The following is a 23,173-nucleotide window of genomic DNA, read 5'->3' as shown; positions in this document are numbered from 1 at the left end:
GGGGCCTAGCTGCCTCACGTGCAGGAGTAGATATGTCCAAAGGTATGGTGTCAGACATATCCTGGACACTGGTTTCGGTAGGTAGCTCGGTAGCAGACTCAGCCGGGGCCTCCCGGGCCGCGGTTGTCGGTTGAGTGGATTCGGATGAAGGCATCTCAGAGGACTCTGTCAGCCGAAAGAGACACTCTCGGTAGGCCTTACCGTGGTTTCAGCCGAAACCGCGGGCCACGAGCGTCAGTTCTTGTCCTTCCGTTTTTTCACTAAATGCAATGTCGGAGTCTCAGACGGCATTTTATATGCAAAACTAGCCTCAAAAAATTCCTCTGCAAACTCCGACAGACGTCTACGAGTTCGTCGGTTGAAGGAAGCACAGGCTGAACAGGACGATACGTCGTGGTCTGGGCCTAAGCAAGGAAGGCAGTAGGAATGGAAATCCTTATGGAGGTATTTGTTTCCCTCAAGTTAAACAATTATTTACTTTATCTGACATCGGCTGAGGCAAGAAAGAGTCCCCAACGGGGTACTTAGCTTTTTCGAAGTCTTCGGTAGCTGAATTCACTGGATCTGACCGACCGGCACTTGCGAACAGCTTCTGCTTCTGGCACCGCGCGGCAAGAAAGACTGTGGAAAATGGCGTCGGCTGATGCTTTTATACCCCAGACGCTCTGACGTCAGGGAAAGTGCGACATCAGCAGAGGCCAAACCCAGACTTTGGAATCCGGCCGACCGAAGGGCTGCCTGAGGCAGGACAACCCATATGTTATGACTGCAGATGCATCCTTGAAGGACATCAGGAAAAACACCTAACCCTGAATGTTAGGTTAGCACCAACTAGAAAACCTTTTCCATTTGCTTCTTGCCTCCGTAAGTGCCTGCTGTACATCCTATGTAAACAAGTGCCCAAGCAGTATCAAATCATCCAGGCAGTCAGCTGAAATTCGTTGAGGTTGGGAAGTATCAAACATGACTGTTCTTGTGTATTTACTGAGTGAGCTTGTGGTAATTGCTCCCGGCCAGTTTTAAAGGGGAGAAACACTGTTGCCTAGGCCAGAAGAAAGAAAGCTCTTGTGGGGATGAGGGATTCCTTCTGAATCTTTAGAAGTACTCTGGATATCAATGAAAAGCATACTGTAACATTCCTGCCCAAATAAAGGAAAAGGCATGCCTTGTAGACAAGTCAAGAAACAGAATTTTGCCATCAGATTGTTCAAAGATGAAGCAAAGCGGTCTAACTTGAGGAATTCCCCACACAAGTTTTGTAATACCCCCACCAATCTAGTTTCCATTTGCGAGGGTCTGACTGTCACACTGCTCTTTGCCACACACGTTTGCTCTCAAAGAATGCAAGCCTGTAGAGGGAAACTGTACTGTAAAGCTATAGCCCAAGCTAAATATGGCTAGTCTGCATAGAGAGGGTAAGACATGGCTCTCCCTTCCTTGAGCCACATCATTGTTATGGTCTGGTCCCCAGGACCTCTTCAAGTTGTTAGAGATGATTCACAGTAAGTACCTTAAGAGCAAGCATGTCTTACACGTGTGCTTGCATCAGTCCTTGTCAAAGATACCTTACACTTGTCAAGTTGTTAGAGATGATTCACAGTAGAGTACCTTCAGAAGAGCAAGCATGTCTTGCATGTGTGCTTGCATCAGTCCTTGTCAAAGATACCTTACACTTGTAGCCCTTTTGACATCACTCCCCAAGCAAATTCAAAAGCATCAGTGATGACCAACTGCTTTAGAGCAGGAGGGAAGGAGAGACTTGGATTTAGGGATACTTTAAGTTCCAGTTCTGGGATTTTTTAGAAGAGAAATCACTTAGAGACGTAAAGATAAGGGGCGTTAATTTTAGGAACAAAGATGTTCAGATACCACTGAATCCTTCTCACATGGAGTCTTGCCAGGTGTTTGAGGAGACCCATAATCCTGAGGTATTCTTTTGCAGAGACCATAGTCTGGTTTCTAGATCTATTTCAAGGGTTTTTCATGCAGTCTTTTTTCCTACGGAAGGAAAAGCTCTTTGTACTGATGTGTCTAGCAGATACCCCAGGAACACAATCCTGTGTTATGAAGTAAGACTTGTGCTGTCCTGGAATCCCAGCTTGGGGGGGGGGGGGTGTTCTCATTTTGGGACTCTTAAATGCCTGCTTACCAGTATGTTCACTTTTGTTTGCCAAAATTGGAAAAGGGAATAGACAAGCCCTTGTAAAATATGGAAGAGAAGGGCTGCAAAATCAGATTCCCTGAATCAGCTTACACCTGACATTTTTTGCAATAAATCTGCAGTGGAAGGTCTGAAAACTAGCTCTCTATTCAAAGAACTTAATTTTTTTTTGTTTTAAAAACATCTTCTGGTAGGTTCTGTGAACATAGCCAAGCAAACCAACAGTACCAGTAGCCAAACCCCTGAAGTATCTATGGAACGACACACTAAATGAATAGTAACCTAGGAAAGAAGAAACTAAAACCAATAACCTACGAATGAAGAACACTATTCAAAGCAGTTCTCCTCGCAAGGAACTACAAATTCCTCAGACTTTAAAAATTGGTCAAAACGTGATCCTGGCAATTCAAAATTCTGAAAGTTAAAGCTGCAGAAGCAATATACTTTTCCCCATGCTTATTTTACCCACCCCTGTCTGAAAGTTGGGACTGGAGCTAAAACTGTTTAGCAGCAGCTGGATTTGCTAAAGCTTTAGTTGCTGCTTCGGGTCTGGGATGAGTGAATAAAAACTTTGTCAGAGGAACTACAAGAATTCCATTTATAACAGCTCATTACTTTGAGGAACTGAAAAACCTCAGTGTTGCCCCACTGAAAACATTGGCACATTCTGGAAATAGTCTGAGAAACTCACAGGGAGATTCAAATAGCATGATCTCCAGAGTCTGAACCAGAAAGCAGAGCAGAAAAACCCTGCATTTGCCCTTTCATCTTCCTGCCCAGATTCAGAATCTTTAATCTCTTCAGAAAACAGGAATCCAGTTCTCTTATAGGTTCATAGGCTAGCAGGCCCATAGGCTAGCAGGCCCTACAGCCCTTACTTATGAGGTGCACAATCTAGAACACTTCTCTTACTGCAGAGGAAACTTGGTCGCAGTTCAGATTTTTATCTACCAGTGTTCCTAGGTCTCTCACCACTGGTTTGCACCTAGGAGGGGGAGAGGTGTTGTCAACACTGTAGTTATCTGGTAATTCTACTTTGCCAAGGGAAATCATGCACTTTTTGCATTTAGTTTTAGACTGGCTTTGTCACCACTCGTTTGCGTTGGCCCTTCCTGCAGTATGTTATTGTGGACTATGACTCACATTTGCAATTAGCAAACTTGGCAAGCCAAAGGCTATTTACCATAAACCACCTTATAAAGGATCAATAGCCTGAAATACACACTGAGCCAGACCTAAAAGTACTCTTTCCCATAGGAACTTGTGCAAGAGTAAATAGTTTTTCACCAGTTTCCTAGCAAAACAAAAATGGAAAACAGGTTTGTTAACGGTGGTCACAACTTCCCAAAGGACAGGCACAAGATTCTGACTAAACAGGTGCATCTTCCCTACCCCTTCTCCCAAGAAGTGGCTCTTCCCTTGTTCACTTGGAGACGCAAAAAGCTGCAGAGGAAGTGGCGAATGCTTGGTCCATAGCAGTTGTAGGTGCTACACCAGAGAGATCTGGGGAAGACTGGTGCTGTCTTTGGTAACACTCACCCACATGTGGCTGAGGAAAATTGCTAGCCTGCTACGGTGGCAAAGGCCGTGAGACTACAGGACCAGTATTTTGTTCCATGGTAAAGCTGAGAATGATTTTTCATAGGGAATCAAAGCAGCACAAGCCAGTAAAATTTTAAGTCCCCAAAAGTCACTTTTCCCAGTAAAAAGAACTTTTACTTTTTGGGCTAACAAAGTGCATTACACAGTTCATCCACAAAAAATTGTTTCAGAAAGTTAACTTTTAAAAAAAGTGTACTCCTAAGTACAGTGGAGTCTGTCAGTTAACACAAACTCTAGTCTAGAACAAATCTTTACGTTCCTATTTAGGAAAGGCAACAGTAACATTTGAATGTCAAAGGTCCCCCCCAACAAAGGGAAATTATCTACCCAGCAATGGAAGAGCACAAGTTGACCAATCCTCAAAAGCCTGGAGAGAAGCCCTCACTTTGACACCAGGAAAGTTCTGAAGGGCTTGGCACCATTTCATAAGCATACTCTAAAACTACAGAAAACTGGGTGGGATTAATGGTTTGGCAGACCTCATGTGGAAGATCAGATGTTCAATGTTGGGATGAACATTCCACCACATACGAATACTGTTACATGTACAGCTTCATATGGAAGTTATTTTTTACTTAAAGGATTTTCGACTCGAAACAGACTGCCTGCCTTGCTTGGATTACTTTTGAATACTTAGTAATTCTGTACAATTATATATCTTTATTATTTTACTCAAGACAAGTTTAATTTCACTACTTCGGTCTGATCTGATTAATATACAGCGATTAACTAGAGCTACAGGGACTGAAAATCTTCCACACTGAGAAGTTTCTTACACGGTTTTGTTTTTCATGCACAAATATACAAACATTCACATGTACATAATATGGGTTATGCAAAGTCTTGTGTAAGGCACATTTCTGTAAGGAAAGTGTTTATGGGAAATTGTGTCAGTAATGCACATTGCTACATTTGCACATGCACCATGTGTAGTAATCTGGATAGCATGTTTGTGGGTTTTAACTAAATACAGCATGCAGTCATGTATGCCAAAAGTTATACAAATTTCTGACATGCAAGAAGGCAGAAAGTACAGTTTTGTACCTACCATAAATGTAGATGTCCGAACAGGATAGCATCTGCAGTCATAACAAATGGGTTGCCCTGTCGTCAGGCAGCCCTTCGGTCGGCCGGATTCCAAAGTCTGGGTCTGGCTTCGGCTGATGTCGCACTTCACCCGACGTCATCTCTGCTGGTCTTCGGGTATAAAGGCATCAGCCGACACCATTTTCCTCAGTGTTTCTTGCCCCAGATGCCAGTTGCCCTCTAGGAAAGCTAAATTTTGGATAAATGCCAATGTTTCCAAAATAGTAGAAGGCAAACAAAAAATAAGCATGTATGTACATATATACAAACAAATACACCATAAGAGACTCCCCCCAGCTAGCTATTAGGAGGATAAATACCCTAGGAGTACCACAGAGGGGAAGGAGGGTGGGTAATCCTGACTGCAGATGCTATCCTGTTCGGACATCTACATTTATGGTAGGTACAAAACTGTACTATGTCCTTCAAGGATGCATCTGCAGTCATAACAAATGGGTAGAATACCATAGCCAAAGTAGGGAGGAGGAAGAAGAATTATGGTGTAGTTAGGATCCCTTGCAATACAGCAGTGGCAAACCCTGCTCGGGATCTAGAGTATAGAGGTAAATTATAATGCTTGGCAAATGTATGCACGGAGGTCCAAGTAGCCGCCTCAATAATGTCCTTGGTTGCCACTCCTCGTAAGAAAGCTGTGGTAGTGGCTGTAGCCCTTGTAGAATGAGGTCTTATGTTCTGTGGAACTGGTTTTCCATGGTAGGAGTAACAGAATCTTATGCAGTTTCCTATCCATTTGGAGATTGTCTGTTTGGAAATTGCTTTTCCTTCCCTTCCTGTTGCATAGACTACTAAAAGCTGGTCAGTTTTTGTTACTTTTGGTTCTGTCCAGGTAGTAGCGTAACTGTCTATGTACATCCAAGGTATGCAGCAGCCTTTCCCCGGTGTTCTGTGGATTGGGAAAGAAGGTAGGTAGGTGGATTGCCTGGTTTAAAGACACTCTGGATACCACCTTAGGCATAAATGTAGGATTAGTTCTCATGGACACTATCTTGATGGAAGATTAGGAAGGGTTGTACTGCCATTAAGGCCTGTAGTTCCGAAACCCTCCTTGCTGAAGTAATTGCCAGTAGGAAAGCAGTTTTCCATGATAGGTGTTGAAGATCTGCTGTTGCTGCTGGTTCAAATGGAGGGAGTGTCAATTTTTCTAGCACAAAGTTCAAGTCCCATGCTGGTAATGGTTGTTTCCTAGGAGGTTTTACATTCTTGATCCCTCTGAGGAATTGCCTGAGTAGAGGATGCGAAAAGACAGGTGGGTCGAAGCTGTATTCTGCGGAAATAGCTGATGCATGCATCTTGATGGAGGAATAGGACAGGCCCGTATGTAGAAGCTCTGCCAAGTACTCCAGGATGTTAGCAATATCTATGTTAGAGACATCTTTTCCTCTTTCAGTACTCCAAATGACAAACCTTTTCCATTTTCCTGCATAGTTCCTTCTTGTTGAAGGTCTGCGGGCTTCAAGGATAATGTCTTTAACCCTTTGGGATAAGTCTGGGTTAGTTGCTGTTATGTGATGTTCGAGGCAGTCAGTTGCAAGGTTTTTAGGTTTGGGTGCATGATGTTCTGAGTTATCAAAGGCATCAGGGGTATTGGCCACATTCTCCCCTGAGACATGCTCCTCAGCAAAGGATACCAGTGTTGTCTTGGCCAATTCGGAGCTATCAGAATTATCCTTGGATGTTCCTCTTTGATTTTCAGTAGTATCTTGTGCATCAAAGGAAGAGGTGGAAATGCATATGCTGTCAGGCCTTTCCAACTGAAGGATAGAGAGTCCACCTTCCATGCTAGTGGGTGGCATGTCCTTGCACAGAATTTTTTGAGCTGGTGATTGAGTGGGGATGCGAATAGGTCTATTTGTGGCATTCCCCATTTCTTTGTGATGGCCTTGAAGATGTCCGGGTGTAGCATCCATTCGTGAGCATCCGAGGTGGTTGCTTAACATGTCTGCTAGGGTGTTTTCTTTTCCCCGGCACAAATATTGCCTGTAACTGGATGTTGTAGCTCAGAGCCATATTCCAAAGGTCCAGAGTCATTCTGCATAGGGGGTATGAATGAGTGCCTCCCTGTTTGTTGATGTACCACATGACTGTGGTGTTCTCTGTCCTTATCATTAAATGGCCTTCTTTGAGGAATGGTTTGAATTTCTGGATTGCTAGTTTTACTGCCAGCATTTCTTTTTGGTTTATGTGCAGGTGCAGCTGGTCTGGAGTCCACAATCCTTGTATGCACTTGTCCAACATGTGCGCCCCCCAGCCTAGGTCTGAGGCGTCCGTTGTGATGGTTTGGTTTGCTTGAAAGTTGTGGAAGGGCAAGCCTGGGTTTGACTGGCATGCTTGAGCCCACCATAGGAACTCTTGTTTCAGGCATGGGATTAGTGGGATTTCGGTTTCTAAGCTGTGCCTGTGTTGAGACCATAAATTCTTTAGGTACCACTGTAGTTCTCATATGCAGTCTGGCATGGGGGACCAGGATTATGCATGATGCCATGAAGCCCAAGGCCTGCAGTACTTTTCTTGCTGTTAGTTTGTGCTGCTTTGTTAATGCCAAGAAGTAAAGAGGGAGTTGTGCTTGTTTTCTGCAGTTAGGAATGCCATTTGTTTTATTGTGTCCAATTCCGCACCCAAGAATGTTCTTGTCTGGGATGGTATCAGTCTTGACTTTTTTAAATTGACTGTGTATCCCAGGGCTTGTAGTAAGCAAATGACTCTCTGTAAATCTGTTGTCAGCTTGCTTTTGTTGTCCGCTTGTAACAGGCAGTCGTTCAGGTATGGATAAATTTGGATTCCCTGTAGCCTGCAATGAGCGATTACTGATGCCAGGCATTTTGTGAATACTCTGGGCGCAGTAGATAAGCCAAAGGGCAATGCTGAGAATTGATAATGCTCTGATCCTGCAAGAAATCTGAGGTATCTTCTGCAATTTGGTCGTATGGGGACGTGCAGGTATGCCTTCTTGAGATCTAGAGTTACCAGCCAACACTCCTTGCCCAGCATGGGAAGAAGTTGCTGTAGGGTCAGCATTTTGAATTTTGCTACAATGATGTATGTGTTTAAGACGGACAGGTCGAGAATAGGTCTCCAACTTTTCTCTTTTCTTGGTACTAGGAAGAGTCTGGAGTAGAATCCTTTGCCCTGTTGTGTTATTGGTACTCTTTCCACAGCTCTCATCTTTGTTAATTGAGCTATCTGCTTTAGAGCTTCTGTTTTTTTGATTTGGAGGTAGGTTTGGCATTCCTCTTTTTACTGGTAAGGTGTGGAAGTGGAACCTGTAGCCTTGGTCTATGGTTTGCAAAATCCACTTGTCTTTTGTGATATAGTGCCAATTTTTCGAAAATAAGGCTAACTTTCCGCCTAAAGGTGCTGCTATTTGCTCCCTGGTAGGCGGTGTCAGAGTCAAGTCACTGTGATTGTCCTGTTGCAGTGGCAGTGGTTGTGTCTGTGCCTCTCTGGTTATTGCCTTGCCACTGGCGTCCTCTATAGGCACCTCCTCTGGATTGATTTCTGCCTCTAGAGCGTCTATTCCTGCCTCTGAGATTTTGAGGAGTCTGGAAAGGACCAATTTTGGCAGGCCAGTTCCTGCTAAACCTTGGGGCTGAACCTGTAAGAAATCCTTAACTGTTTGTACAGATTTTGCCTTCTCTTCCATTTTCTTCATTACTTGCTGAGCAGGTGTACCAAATAGACTGGCCTTATCCATAGGAGCATCTAACAGCTTTGCTTTAACATGATCCGGCAAAACCTGTTCCTTCAACCATGCATGCCTTCTTATCACTGTGCCAGTCATGGCTGTTCTAAATGAAGCCTCCAGTGCATCATAGCCACATTTTAAAGAATGGTTACTAACCTGCTGAATGTTATTCACCATTTCTAAAACATACTTCTTATCTAAGGAGTCAGAGGACAGCTTCTTAGTTAACTGATCAAGCATAAACTCTTGGTATTGGATCATGTGAAACTGACAGTTTAAAGCTCTAGCTGAGAGAGTAGCAGAGGTGTAAACTTTTTTCCCCCATCTCTCCAAGGACCTGGATTCCCTTTCAGAAGGGAGAGGGTTTTTTGCTGAGGTCGGCTACTGCCTTAGGCCCCTGGGATATAGTCTCAGGATCTGCAAGTGGGGCCTTGTATAGGTGGTGATGAGTGTCTGGCACCCTGTAAAATCTATCTGGTTTGGCAGGGGCTGGAGGTAAAGTATCAGGAGCAGTGCAAACATCATTAAATGCATCATCCACAACAGGCAGAACTGGAGGTATAGCTAAGGGCCTATGTTGTGGTAAGTGCAGAAAGGTCCTAAGCCTTTTTCTTGAATCTGAGAAATCTTGTCCCTGCCATTGGAATTGTTCTCGCATGGCATGTAAGGTTTCCCCAAAGGAAAATTTCTCTGGTGGAGAGGCAGATGGAATGGATTCTTCAGCATCGGAATCTTCATAAGTAGAAAAAGGAGCCTCTGGCTGATCTGTAATGTCTGAGTCATCTGAAGTATCAGAGGACACTGGCTCGGGGGGCTCTGCTCTAGGTCTCTTTTCGGGAGGCTGAGAGGCCCTGTCTGGGTGAGATTGGGATCCCCTAATTAAGGAGATTAAATCCTCTGCCAGAGTAAGCATTTGTGAACTAGAAGTGGGCCTATGTGAGGGGGTCTTAACAGGCACTGATTTAACAGTTTTGGCTGCTTTAGCCCTGGCAAAGGCCTTTATAGACATGGCTGCAGGAGGCCTAGCAGCACCACGTGCTGGGGTAGAGACATCCAAAGGGATGGTGTCTGATAATTCACTAGGAACCACAGTAGTAGGCAAAACTTCAGAGGCCGATTCAACTAAGGTAGCAGGAGCCTCAGTAGTAGTCATGAATTCGGCTGAAGATTGACCCGTTTTCTTGGTTTCGGCCGAAACAGAGACACTTGCGGCTTGCTTAACCGTGGTTTCGGCCAAAACCGCAGACCGCGAGTGTCGGTCTTTTTCTTTGCGTTTAACAATTTGGGTAGTCTGAGGATCCGACGGCATAATGTACGCAAAATCTGAGCCGGAAAACTGTTCAGCAAACTCCGACAGACTCCTAAGCGTTCGTTGGTTGAAGGAAGCACAGGCTAAACAGGCTGCTACGTCGTGGTCTGGGCCTAAACAAGGTAGGCAGTAAGAGTGGAAATCTTTGAGGTATTTGTTTCCCACAAGTTACAGTTATTTACTTTTTCTGACATAGGCTGAGGCAAGAAAGAGTCCCCAACGGGGTACTTAGCTTTTTAGAAGTCTTCGAAGTAGTATTCGGTAGTAGTAATCTCTGGATCTGACCGACGGGCACTTGCGAACAGCTTCTGCTTCGGGCGCCACGCGGCAAGAAAGACTGAGGAAAATGGCGTCGGCTGATGCCTTTATACCCGAAGACCAGCAGAGATGATGTCGGGTGAAGTGCGACATCAGCCGAAGCCGGACCCAGACTTTGGAATCCGGCCGACTGAAGGGCTGCCTGACGACAGGACAACCCATTTGTTATGACTGCAGATGCATCCTTGGACATCAATGAGGTTGCAGGACTAGCACATCTTTGCATGGCACTTTACATCTACAGTGCAGTACAAAAGCAGATTCTCATTTTATCAGGCTTTAAATATTCTTTACTGTCAAGGTTTGGAAGTCTGCTCCTGTTAGGAGTCGCCACAGCAGATCACCTGTCCTCTCATGATTGGCAGTGGAGTTTTACTGTGTCGAGTTGCCAGCCTGGCGCCCAAACTTCCACAGAAGGCACACACATGGACACACTCACACCTAGGGCCAATTTAGAGTGTCCAATTCACCTACTGCATGTCTTTGGGATGTTTAAAACCAAACATTTCAGCACAACGTAAGTGTAATGGCTCTTTCAAGGCATTAGAGGGAGTCAGAGTATCACTGAAGAAACTCAGTTTTCCCTTTTGAACAGCTCGTTAGGATTTTGAACATATGGAAGTGGCCTACACTATGACGTTTTCCCCTACCACTATGCCACACTAGCTTAATTTTCCATCCAGGCCAGGTTTCCTCAATTTCTTCATTCAGCCCTGCACAGTTTGTGGCTTAAGAAAAAGCATTGCAAATAGTAATACTACGTTAAAAATCAGGCTGACATGGGTGTGTGGCACTTAGGACCAACCACAGTCTTGAATAAACTTTACACCAAATTAATCTCTTATATCCTTTTTAACAGACTAAAAGTTACAAAGTGATACAACTGCAGCTAACAAGCACTGTGACCTGAAACTGATTGTCAGCTCAGTTTTACTTGTTCATACTCCAGGAAATACGAATACCTGCCCAATATTTCTACTAATTATAAAACACCCGCCTCAGATCAGCCAATATCAAGTACACATTTTAAAGTTTTCCCAAGTCCATCTCCCAGTACACCAGGAGTTTACCCAAAGGCTCCAATGACAAAGAGCAGGACAGCTCATCTTACCCAGAGTTCTATACTAGCAGACCAGTTAGCCTGTCAGACTGCTCTATGGTAAAATCAGAGGCTCCAGAAAAAACTCTCCTTACCTATACAAACCCCATCTCCTGGGGAACAAACTATGGGACCAGCATCCATATTAGTCTGCAACACCCTCCCTCCGAAAATGAATGCAACATTGGCGGCACACACTACTCCGATAGATGGTATGTTCCTACCATTTCTGCTTGTGGAACCCAAGTAATGGGAAAGCAAGACCCACAACTAGTACCAACCCCCTCTTGCTTTCAGGCATTCACTGTAACCTGCTACACAAGAGATGACAGGCCATGGCAAAAATTCTCTGCACTAATCAGATTCTAAAGATCAAACATCTTTCAGGATCTCAATACAAATGAGAAAGACACTTCTGGGACTGTATTACTTATCTAGCCACCCCCTCATGTTTAAAAATAATTAACCTAATTTATAAGTACAAAATGAATTCCTCCCTATTTAATGCACTTAAGTGGGGAAATTGTGTTCCCTCTAGAGGGAACAAGTATTAAAGCCAAACAAATCTACAAAAGCAGAACACCATGTACAGGCTCCAAACCTCTTAATGTTCCACAAGTTACAATACACTAAAGACACACAGCACACTACTACACTTGGATTGTAGTAGTGTACAGTTTGTATTTTAACAGTGTATTTTAACTTGTGGAACACTAAAAAAGGTTTGAACCCTCTAGGAGGGTAACCAACTTCTGTGAAATGTCAAAAATATTGATTTCATCAGCTGTCTGATAGAAGAGGGATCCATACTCAATACCCAGACCATGAAAGTCCATGGTTTACTGCGTTTAAAACCACACAATCCATAACACCTGCAGCATCCATCCAACCTGAACACCTATACTCAAAACAGCTTCACAGCAAACTACCTATAAATGCAGCTACAATCCACAATCTGCCCTAGCCAAGGTAGATTAACACAAACGGCAAAAGGACATAAGACTGTATGAAATGAACTCTAAACATACTGGATATACTAGAGATAGAGAAAATGTTGAGACAAATCACCAAAACCCAACTGAAGAGCCTGAGTGAGAAGCCAACACAGGATGGTGCGCACAACCACAGGAGACAACTAATGTAAGAAATAGGGGAAGGGTCATCTCTGCCCCCCCAAGCATAGCTGTGTTGTACACAGATTATCCACAGGGGAAGGTGGAAAAAGCAAAGGTGGTTGGAAGTGAGCAGCTAATGCACTCTGAATTAGGCTGTTCAGCGTAATGCAAAGCGGCCACCTACAGGTGAGAGATGTACAAGCATGACTCAGAACTAGCCAGGATGACACCTACACTGCACATACAGACATCAGGAGATTGACATGTGTGGACACATCTCACCCCAAGAGACTGTTTTATTGAAGTCACAACCAAGTGTGGTTGGGGGTTGATTGCCCCACAAGATCCACTGCTTGTGCCCAACTCTCACTCCCTATTAGAGCTAATGCGCCATTAGGCTCATGCCTCAGTCACATGAATGTGACTGGCACTCGCTCCATAGTAGAGCTAACTGGTCTAAATGGGCCTGGGTTGAGAGCTTTAAAGTGTTTAACTAGCTTACAGCCCCAAGAATCAAATCATGAAATAGAGTCCTGCCAAGGTGAGAGTTGGCATAATCTCTACATATCATTTTTACACACTTTTATCCTAACACAATAAGCATTTGGCATATACCAGACCACACCATACCAGTTGCACAGAACATTGTTAAACACCAGTGATATTCAAACATCAACCTGAAATAAGTTGGAGGGCATCACCTAGGCTAGAATCCCCCTGCCAATCACCAAAATTCCAATATTGGATAGGGTTGAAAACTTCACATTTGATGCTGCTGTCTACTCAGTCTATAATCGCTCTCACATTACTTCTAGGGAACCCCAAGTCTTCTTCAGAAACAGAGATTTGCTGATTTTAGTAAAGGCACTGCAGCACTCGAGTCAAGTGTGAAGTGACTTTACCACTTGTCTGTACTTATTTGGACTGCTTAAAACAAACTTGTAAACTTCATTCAAACCAAACCCCAAATAAACTTAGTATTTCCTACAGTAAGTGTGTTGTGTCCATGCACTTTGAGGGGGCACCATCACACACGGTGGTACTTACATTACAATTTATGGACAAAGCACATTTTTTACTACACTGCCACTAAGGAATTTTTCTCCACTGAAGTAAAACAAGTTCCCCAATGGCACTGTTCAACAGTTTTTGCACCCCATGCCATGGTGCAAAGGTAAGCTTAAAAGTGTTTTGCACTCATACACTCAGTGCAACACTAACATCAGAGTCAGGCTGCCAGATTTTGATTACATGTTTTATCCTTCAACACCAGCTACTCAAAATGAGCACTTAATAGGTTATCCAACCAATGAAGTATTCACGGTGCATGCTTGGCCCCCACCAGCTGACCATGTACTGCCACACTAGTGGCAAGAAAATGATGCAACCACCCCAGCCTGTAAGCAAATCCTGAGACAAGTGATCTAAAGCCTACAAAGTTGGCATGAAATTATAACAAATTACTCATCAACAGAAATCAGTCAAGAATTATCCTCAAGCACAAAAGCTACACAAATGCATGAAACCATGTGTTAGAAACTTACAAATATGCAGTGTGAAATCCCACTCAGAGCTCCATATTAAGTACCCACATTCAACATCCAACAGTTAAAACTAATCTGGCAAAAACTCAAACAAAACCACCACCAGTATATCCAACAAATTTAATGAAACTGACATTTTGGCCAAAGTCTTCAAGGAGTATAACAAAGTAAAAACATGTGCCCCATATATACACACAAATACATTAATCATACAAGTACTCTCCAATTACATTCTTCATTTGGTCCCCTTAAAATGCAAGTAGATTTTAAAAGCAACTGTTGCTTGATAAAAATCAAATCTAGATATTTGCATTTTTCCCCAAAACAGTGCCTTGTAGCTCTTTACTTTCTCCATCATGAAACAAACAAATGTTCAGCTATAGCGCTATTAGCAATATCCCTCACATGCTCAAATTCTAGTTTTAAAAGAACTTTGTTTCTCCAAGACGAGTGTGTTACGGATATACTGGTGGTTGTTTTTTGCTACAAGGCAACTTATTTTGTGCAACAAAAACTCAAACGGCCTTAAGGTAATCCATTAATTACCCAACATATCAGCTGTTCTGCAAGGTGGCCTTCCAAATTAAGTTAACTACTGGAATTGCCTTCCAAGATTCCTACAGTGCAAAATTTCTGAAACTTGTTCCACTGCTTGGAGGAAGGCAGGTCCATTCTGCTAGCGCCAGGCAACACACCCTGTACAATGAACTAGAAGTTCAAGATTAATCCCTCAAACCTGGGAGGAACAAGTCATAGCAGCACCTCTGCCTAAGCCTTAAAGCTACCAAGATAGGAAAATGATAACAGGGTCTCTGGAGCATGCCAAAGGATGCCCAACTCCAAAAATAACGTTCCAAACAATGCTTAGAAGCTGTGGCAACTACCACATGGTTATGGTACAACACCCACAGTGGAAGCATTTTAAGGAAGCATCAAATGCGGTTAACAGTTGTGATGGCATGGTCTGACAGCAGCTTTAGTCAACTAAGGATTTTAGACAAGTTGATGCAAACATTAAATAGGATTGCAGAAAGTCCTACTAATGTGTCGTATGAACAGGTACAGAGGCATGCACTCCCATTCTGCAGGCTGCCAGGATGGTAACAGGCAGTTTAGCACTTCCTTTACAGTAAGGGAGATGCTTAAGGAAGCCAACTACTGGCAGGGGAGGTGGAAAATGTCTTCTGAAGGGGCACAGGACACCCATTTACTACAACAGGTGAGTGACGTCATACAAGGTGCCCCACCTGAGCATATCCCTTCCCCTCTTACTCATTTTCATACTTCTACTGGTTGTTAGATTAGGGATTTTTATTTTAAAATAGAGACATTAGACAGGCTAAAGGGTAAAACAAATTGAGTTTCATTTATGCACAAGACAGTTAAGCAGAAAGGAAAATAACATTGCTGACCAAGCATGAAGAGAGTTTATTGAAAAGGAAACAGAAGCATAAAGTGTGCAGACAGAATGTTCTTTTCTCGAGGAAAAGATAAGCTACAGAATGTTCCTTCAATGAAGCACATATAAAGCCTGAGACAGAGGTGAAAACAAATGTAAATAAGGAAATTTACGAGACTAAAACAATACAATACGCTGTGTTCAGGACAGCAAGGCAGTTAAAGGTTAGTAAGTTCATTCGACCTGTTACTTCAGAGAAGACGTCCAACTCACTAGCATGTGTACAGAAAACAGGTCTACAGACAGTTACATTGTTCAGGGCAATCAGAATATGACATACAGGATATGTACTGCAGAATGATCAATACTGTTAATGGAGACCATATTCGGATATTGTGAACATGTAAAACCTTATTAAAATGAACTACAGTGTTTGGACAATTCATTTTTAAGTGCACAAGACTTGGTCTACAAGGGAGAGACCTATTTAGCACAAACTTGGGCAATTAAGACTTTTGTTTCTCGGTCTCACTGCATAGTGTTTCCAGCCAATTACGGTACAGTATTAGCAAATCTTACACTGGTGTCAGTAATACAATCCGCTCTGTTGCTTACATCCCATATGGCAGAACTTGTGGCAAAACAGTTCTAGAAGGTCTCATGCCTCTACTGGCTTGTGGATGCAACATGGCAGCATGGAGAAGGTAACTACTGTGCTGCACCCAAAAAATGAATATTCGCAACTAATACAATGGCACAAGCAAGGAGGAATAGTAAACATTTAATAGTCTGAACTAGACTATGAAAGCTGTTACAGACAAGAATTAAGCACCTGAAGGGAAGTTGTTTGGTTACAGTTGCTACTATTGCAGCAGGTGGGTGGTCTCCATGTTGGGGGGTGTGGGCGGGTACAGCCAGACAAAAATGTAGTCACCGAATTCTGTTACCAGAGCCATGAAGCTCAAGACCATACTAATTTTCCTACCAATGGCTGCTAGAATGGATCATACATGCCAAGGGGAAGAACAGTACATAGTGGTTGTGAGCATACCAAGGCAAAGATGTAGCGGGAACTCCTGTAAATATTCTGAAAGTAGGCACAGCTCAGTGAAGGATAATCCCTGGATGGAACCACGCAGGAATGCCTTTGAACAAAGACATTATGACACTGTGACCAGAAAAAGTTAAAGGTATTCAACTCTAATCCTCAGAATAATGTGGCTGTAGTTGGATACAAGAAAGAGCTGAACTGGTCTCCCCATGAGCAGCTCTCAAGTGTAAAGAACTTTGACCAAGGTCAAGACTGGCAGAAATGGAAATTAAAGCCATGGACTAGCAAAATGGACTGCTTATTCGCCAAAAATTTACGAAATTCTTTATGCAGCACAAATGCTGCAGTTCAAAAACATACTGCCACCCACTTGCAAAATTCTACCTACCTTATCAACAGTGTTATAAATTATGTTTTTACTTAAGATAGGGTTCCTATCATTCCAACTATTATACATATATAGTGTGCGTATCGCTAAGAAAATTTGCATCCCATGGTGGTGTCTTATGCTTGTTTGAAGTGTAAATGAGCTAATGTCTCTCAAGTAGGAGTTGCTTGTTTTCCAAACTAGGAACTTTGCAGACTAGTGTAATCAATTAGAACAGATACATAAAGTGAAGATGGCAGTGGCAAGCATATTACCCGATCTTTGGAGGAAACCTATATTAAAATGAAGACTAGAAAATTTAAAAATCTACAAAGTGAAAGGGATTTAATGGTTCAAACGTGAAATGGAAGGGGATTAGAAAAGGATAATCTCAAAGTTGCCTTTTCAGTGTTCTGGATAATGAAAAACGTCAGAATCACTACAGAGTTATATTCATTGTTGGGTAACTTTAGTCAGACCTGTGGAAATAAGTTAGGAACTTTAAAGCCCATTAGAGACCAGGAGGAAATCAGAATATTTGCCAGATATGTGATGACGAGTAATGGTACAGCATCCAAGTAAACTTACAGTTCCAACAGTCACAGAAATCTGAAAAATGGAATAAATGCAAAGTAGAACTCCAGGAAATGCCAACTTAACAGAAATCTGAAGACACAAGATGGTCCTCTACTTCATGAGTGCTCAATGAAAATTTCTTAGCAAGAATGGGATACCTACACCTAAAGTAATTAATTTTTTTTCAAGAGAGGCTAGAGACATTTAGCTGCAAGTCTTCTTACAGAAGTAAACTGAGAATTGCACTATTGTATACTAACAAAGCAAAATATGCCACAGCTAACTGAAAGGTGTGAACATAGGCAGACATTTAATAGCATACTAAAGTCAGGGCTACTGATAAGGACTGCGCAGAACAAAGATACTAGGCTTGGAGAACACATTCAGTAAAGTAGAAAGTCCGTGCAAAGTTTGTGTGTTTGGATTTACAAAGGTTTCTATAGACCTTACCGTGGCAATATTCTGCTTCAGATTCAACGACACACATATGGAGGTCTCTGCTCCCGCTTACACTAACACAGGAGATCCATTAGGTGTAACCCATCAACATTTATACTGCATTTAGAGGGACTGCCTGTGACAGTTTAAAGAAATCTTGTCTGATAATCTAAGATAAGGTGTTAGGAGAGCTAAAGATCCCCATATGCAAATAATGTACTGATATTCTTCATAAAATATGACAAATACCTTTTAAATTTATAGAAATCTGCTACTTTCTCAGAACACAAGAAAAATACTACACCTGTAGCAATTATGCACCAAGTCAGAGGTTTAAACAGTATGGATTCTTGTGGTATGTCTCTAACAAATATGCAGCATTCGGTGAGCAAGACTTGGGAGGTGTATGCAAAACCAAAATCTACAATACTGAAAGTGGAAGGACAATCAGACCATATCCTAGAGAACAATTTTGTGCTGTTTTGCTACTGTGTTCCAGTCCTTTCCCATGGACACTCCTAACCACAAAGGTTAAGGTTTAAAAACTTTGCGTGCCCTGGAAAATGCTGACAACTTGAAAAGCAAATTACCTGTGAATGCTGGATCCATAGCCAAACGAAACATTTATTACTGATGAAATCTTAAACACTGACTAGTTTAAGGGGGTGTAAGAAGGAATTTTCAGTCCCCTAGTGTGCTGAAATGAGCCCTGGTGGACAATGTTACTGAATAAGGTACTGAAACCATGGATTAAATTATCTTTTCCTGTTAGGCATAGTAATGATGGAATCCATGAAGCAGGTACGAGGCACTAAAATGAGATGCAGCAGCAGTATAAAAGTATTTATAATTAGTTCTTTGAGTGTGGAGTTTGAAGGCAAGTAGAGTACCCAACGTTTTTACTCCAAAACAAACCGATGTGAAGAAGTGTTACATTAAAAGTGCTACTGTTGGTGACTGCTAGTTTACAGCACTAAGGCAGTGACCAAAATGAAACTAAGCTAGGTGAAAGATAGACAAGACAAAAGCTAAGGGCATTCATGCCAGTTGCCAAAATAAGCCAAGAATGTCTGTATGGAAGCGCGCACACACGCCAGCAATGTTGACCAGGATTTCCTTTAGCAAATCCAACATGCTGGGATTAGGCAGCATTTTTTTGGCCTTTAGGTTACTTGGTGTGGGAAAGACAAGCAACTTGTGCTTACACAATACATCTAGCAAGACTAAAAACTAGCATTAGCTAATTTTAAGAAAGGGGATACAAAAACCCAAAGCTGAAAACTGCAGAACTAAAACTGCTGACAAAGGGGATAAATTGGAAAATAAAACCAAGACTATCTTCATCTGTATACAATTACTATGGTACAAAAATCACTAACCTAGCTAAAGCCAAGTAAACCTGAGCATGCATTACAGCCTCACATTTTTGGCAAAAATTTGTCATTAGAAATGTATAGCTTTAACCTTGCAATGAACTAAATAGAAAAAGACTACAGACACTGAACCGACACTGAACCGACACTGAACCGACACTGAACCGACACTGAACCGACACTGAACCGACACTGAACCGACACTGAACCGACACTGAACCAACACTGAACCAACACTGAACCAACACTGAACCAACACTGAACCAACACTGAACCAACACTGAACCAACACTGAACCAACACTGAACCGACACTGAACCGACACTGAACCGACAGTTGCTTAGCCAAATAAAGTACAAAATTCAATAACTGAAACAAAATGGTCTTCAGAAGGTGCCAAATATAAAATTCTAGTCAGTTTTATGTTAGAGTTTAATGCCAGCTAGACATGGGATACTTAAGGTAACCATTTGAAAGGACAACCCACAGTCCAGTAATCTGGAAACTGAATGGCTAAATATCTAAACTTGCATATACCAAACTGGAGATTTTCTTGGAACATTCCCTTTCCTGAGGTATGACTTTACTTGGAGTCTGTATATATAAAGTTTAGGGGTAGATGGGGTGGGGGGGCTTGGCCCCTGCAAAACAAGTTAAAAGAACAGCAAAGCTAGATATTCACTATTTTCAGGACTTTTTTCCTCATTGTGTCAGCATAGAATCCCACTACTTCGAGGAGCCAATATTTTGACAATTTGTTGCCTTCAAAGATTTACAAATGTTTGTTTCATCTTCAAAAGTGCCCGTCATTAACTGATCAGATGAATTTATTAAGTGAACCTTTGAATAAGAATTTACATTTTGATCAAAAAAAAAAGTGCAGTGATGGTGCACCAATCTGAGGCAGAACCAATACTTCCGTATTAGTATATCCATAGGAAATCATGAAGACATTTGTGCACGTGCATATATCAGGTTACAGATCCATTAAATTGCAACTCAAATCTGATCAAGTCCCACTACTGGGAAAGTGCTACCACAGATCCTGTGTGGGGCAAGGGGATGTGGCAGTTTCCTTTAGCACTACCATCTCAGTCTATGGTAGGCGTTTGAGGACTTCAGTTTATAAATTTTGATTTGATGCATTGCAACTCTACAAACTCGACTCCATATTTGTTGCATCTCACATACAAACGAGCATGAGTACTTCTATACTTTAGACATGGAGATATAAAATACTCCAGGCAGGGGGAGTTTTAAAGATGCAGGACTATTACAAAACTAGTCAAATTCAAAAGCTGGCAGCTCACCTGAGAAATCTGAACTTTAACATCATGTACTTGTTTCTCCAAAGCCTTCCGTTCAGAAACTGCTGTTGCCAATGAAGCTTCCTTGTTATTGAGAAGTGATTCAAGGTCCCGAAGTTTTGCTTGCAGCCCATTTAGATCAGATTCTTTCTTTGCACAGCTGGCAGGAACAAAACATTGCAAGTGTTTTGAAAATTGAAGTCTTGTATCGCAGACTAGTAACATACAGCACTCAATTTATATTACAAAAGCACAAGTCGGAAAATCAAAATGGCAAAAATGCTACTAATTGGTATGCACCTCAGAAGTGCAAACTAAACCGCTTGCATAAATGGCAGTGGACAAAGTGGCTAAACACCGACTGTGACTATACATAAGACAGTTTGTCAAACTTGATGTTTCTTCAGACTGTCTTGTGACAGAACCTTTAAGAGTTCAAAAGTACAGATTTAACTTGATCTGCAAATCTTTGGTTACTTACCCAAACATACAGCAAGACAGATGCAATGGCACTAGAGAGTACCTGCACAATCACACTCTTGGGCTCATTTAAAGACCCGCTTAATATAGAAACTACCGGGTTCAGAATAAATTTAGACTCTGAAAGCAGATTAGTAGAATACTCCCTTAAAATTTCAGCACAACAAACTTTCACATATGGTCCTAGTAACAGAGTTCTAAAAGCCAAAGTGGTTGAGAAATTCTCTTCCCAAACCTGTTCACCACAATACCTTCTTTATCTCCTTGAGAGGAGTTAGGATTTATCAGAATCCTATTCCCAGCTGAAAGAGGCAGAAATAGCTGCAGGATTAGACTGCTGAGAAAGGTTAGCCTTGGGAAACTGTATCCATTCAGGGACAGAAGACTGGAAACCAAGATTATTACTGTCAGCATTAAAGACCTCCAACGCTGGCTAAATAGGAAGAATAGAAGTAAAGTACAGTTGTGTACACTTACCATAAATGCAGATGTTGAGTATTCACTGTTGCAGTCATTACATTTGGGTTATCTGCTTGCAGGTTGCCCTCGGTCAGCCCGATTAACAAAGTCTTGGGTCCTGCATCTGTTGCTGTCATTTCTTCCATGACGTCAAGTGATCAAGGGTATAAAACATGCAGATGTCATTACATCAGTTTCTTGCCATATATATGTCAGGTGCCCCCCTAATGGGAAGCAAACAAAAGCGCAAAGATAACCCTCCAACAAAAACACACACACACCAAAAAGGCTTTTAAGCATAGTAAAGGAAAGTAGAGGTATAGCCAAAAGTTCACAACTGTACTATGTTCTTAGTGTTTCACTGTTGCAGTCATTACATTTGGGTAGATTCCCAAAGCTGTGGTTGGGAGGAGGAATTTAGATAGCATCAGGGCTAGCTATAAGGACCTGCAAGACTGCAGTGGCAAAGCCAGCTCTGGATTTAGAGAAAATTGGCAAATGATAATGCTTGGTGAAAGTATGTACAGAACTCCAGGTAGCAGCTTCTAGGATGTCCCTGGAAGGGATGCCTCTTGAGAAAGGCTGTAGAGGTAGATGCAGCCCTGGTGGAGTGAGATCTGATCCCCTGGGGGATAGGTTTTCCCAGGTGCTTATAGCAGAAATGAATGCAATGACTTATCCATTTAGAAATGGTTTGCTTTAAAATAACCTTCCCCTCTGCCCCTGCAGCAAATGCCACCAGCAGTTCAGATTTCCTTTGAGGTTTAGTCCTGTCCAAGTAGAATCTAAGTTGCTTGTGCACATCTAAGGAATGCAGTATCCATTCCCATTTATTCTGTGGATTGGGAAAGAAGGTTGGCAAATGAATTGACTGATTAAGAGCCACACTGGATACCACCCTGGGCATGAAGGATGGATTGGGTGTGAGGGACACCCTGTCCGCATGAAAGATAAAAGGCTCCACTGCCATAAGGGCCTGTAATTCAGATACCCTTCTAGCTGAAGTGATTGCTAAAAGGAAAGCTGTTTTCCAAGAAAGAAATTTTAAGTCTGCAGTAGCAGCTGGCTCAAAAGGAGGTACAGTGAATTTCTAAGTCAAAGCTAAGATCCCAGGCTGGGGTTGGAGCTCTCCTGGGTGGTCTCAAAGTTTTGGCCCCTCTGAGGAACTGCTTGAGCAGTGGAGGAGAGAAGAGGGGAGGTTCTGGGTTATGAGGTGAAATGGCTGAGGTGTGGATTTTAATGGAGGAAAAAGACAGGTCCTTGTGAAGCATCTCAGTTAAGTACTGAGAAATCAGAGGTAAACTGGGTGCTACTGTGCTTATCCCTAGAGATAAGTTCCAGGCACAGAATCTTGTCCATTTTTCAGCATATTTTCTAGTACTAGGCCTCCTTGCCTACAAAATGATATCCATCACAGGTTTGCTGAGAGATGGTAAAGGAGAGTAAGTAATTAGCCAGGCTGCAAGGTTCAGTGTTGGAAGCTGAGGGTGCAGAATCTGGTTCTCCTGCTGAGACAGCAGGGAAGGAGTCTGAGGCAGGTGCCATGGAGATAACCATGACACTGCACAGGAGGGGGGTACCAGTGTTGGCACTGCCAGTCTGGAGCAATCAAAATCATCCTTGGTTTGTCCTGTTTGATTTTTTCGTAGTACTGACTGTTCTTTTCCAGCTGAAGGACAGAGCATCCACTTTCCAGGCTTGTTTGTGGGGAGTCCTTGTGCAAAGTTTGTCCAATTGGTAGTTCTGGGGAGAGGCAAATAGGTCTATATCTGGGCCTCCCCCATTT

At 42.5% G+C, this 23,173-nt stretch overlaps 1 protein-coding gene across 1 annotated transcript in view; it reads right to left on the bottom strand.

Annotated features, from left to right (window-relative positions):
- The window catches only part of LMNB1 (lamin B1), a 701,755-nt gene that overhangs the window by 533,113 nt on the left and 145,469 nt on the right, over window positions 1-23,173 (bottom strand). Inside the window, exon 2 of the mRNA XM_044060786.1 lies at window positions 20,452-20,608. Within this exon, the coding sequence (XP_043916721.1) occupies window positions 20,452-20,608 (157 nt within the window). The remainder of the gene's footprint in view (window positions 1-20,451; window positions 20,609-23,173) is intronic.

Source organism: Protopterus annectens, chromosome 2.part0 (genome assembly GCF_019279795.1).
Source record: "Protopterus annectens isolate FY-2018-M chromosome 2.part0, PAN1.0, whole genome shotgun sequence".
Taxonomy (NCBI): domain Eukaryota; kingdom Metazoa; phylum Chordata; order Ceratodontiformes; family Protopteridae; genus Protopterus; species Protopterus annectens.
This window is presented reverse-complemented; position numbering and strand designations above follow the sequence as displayed.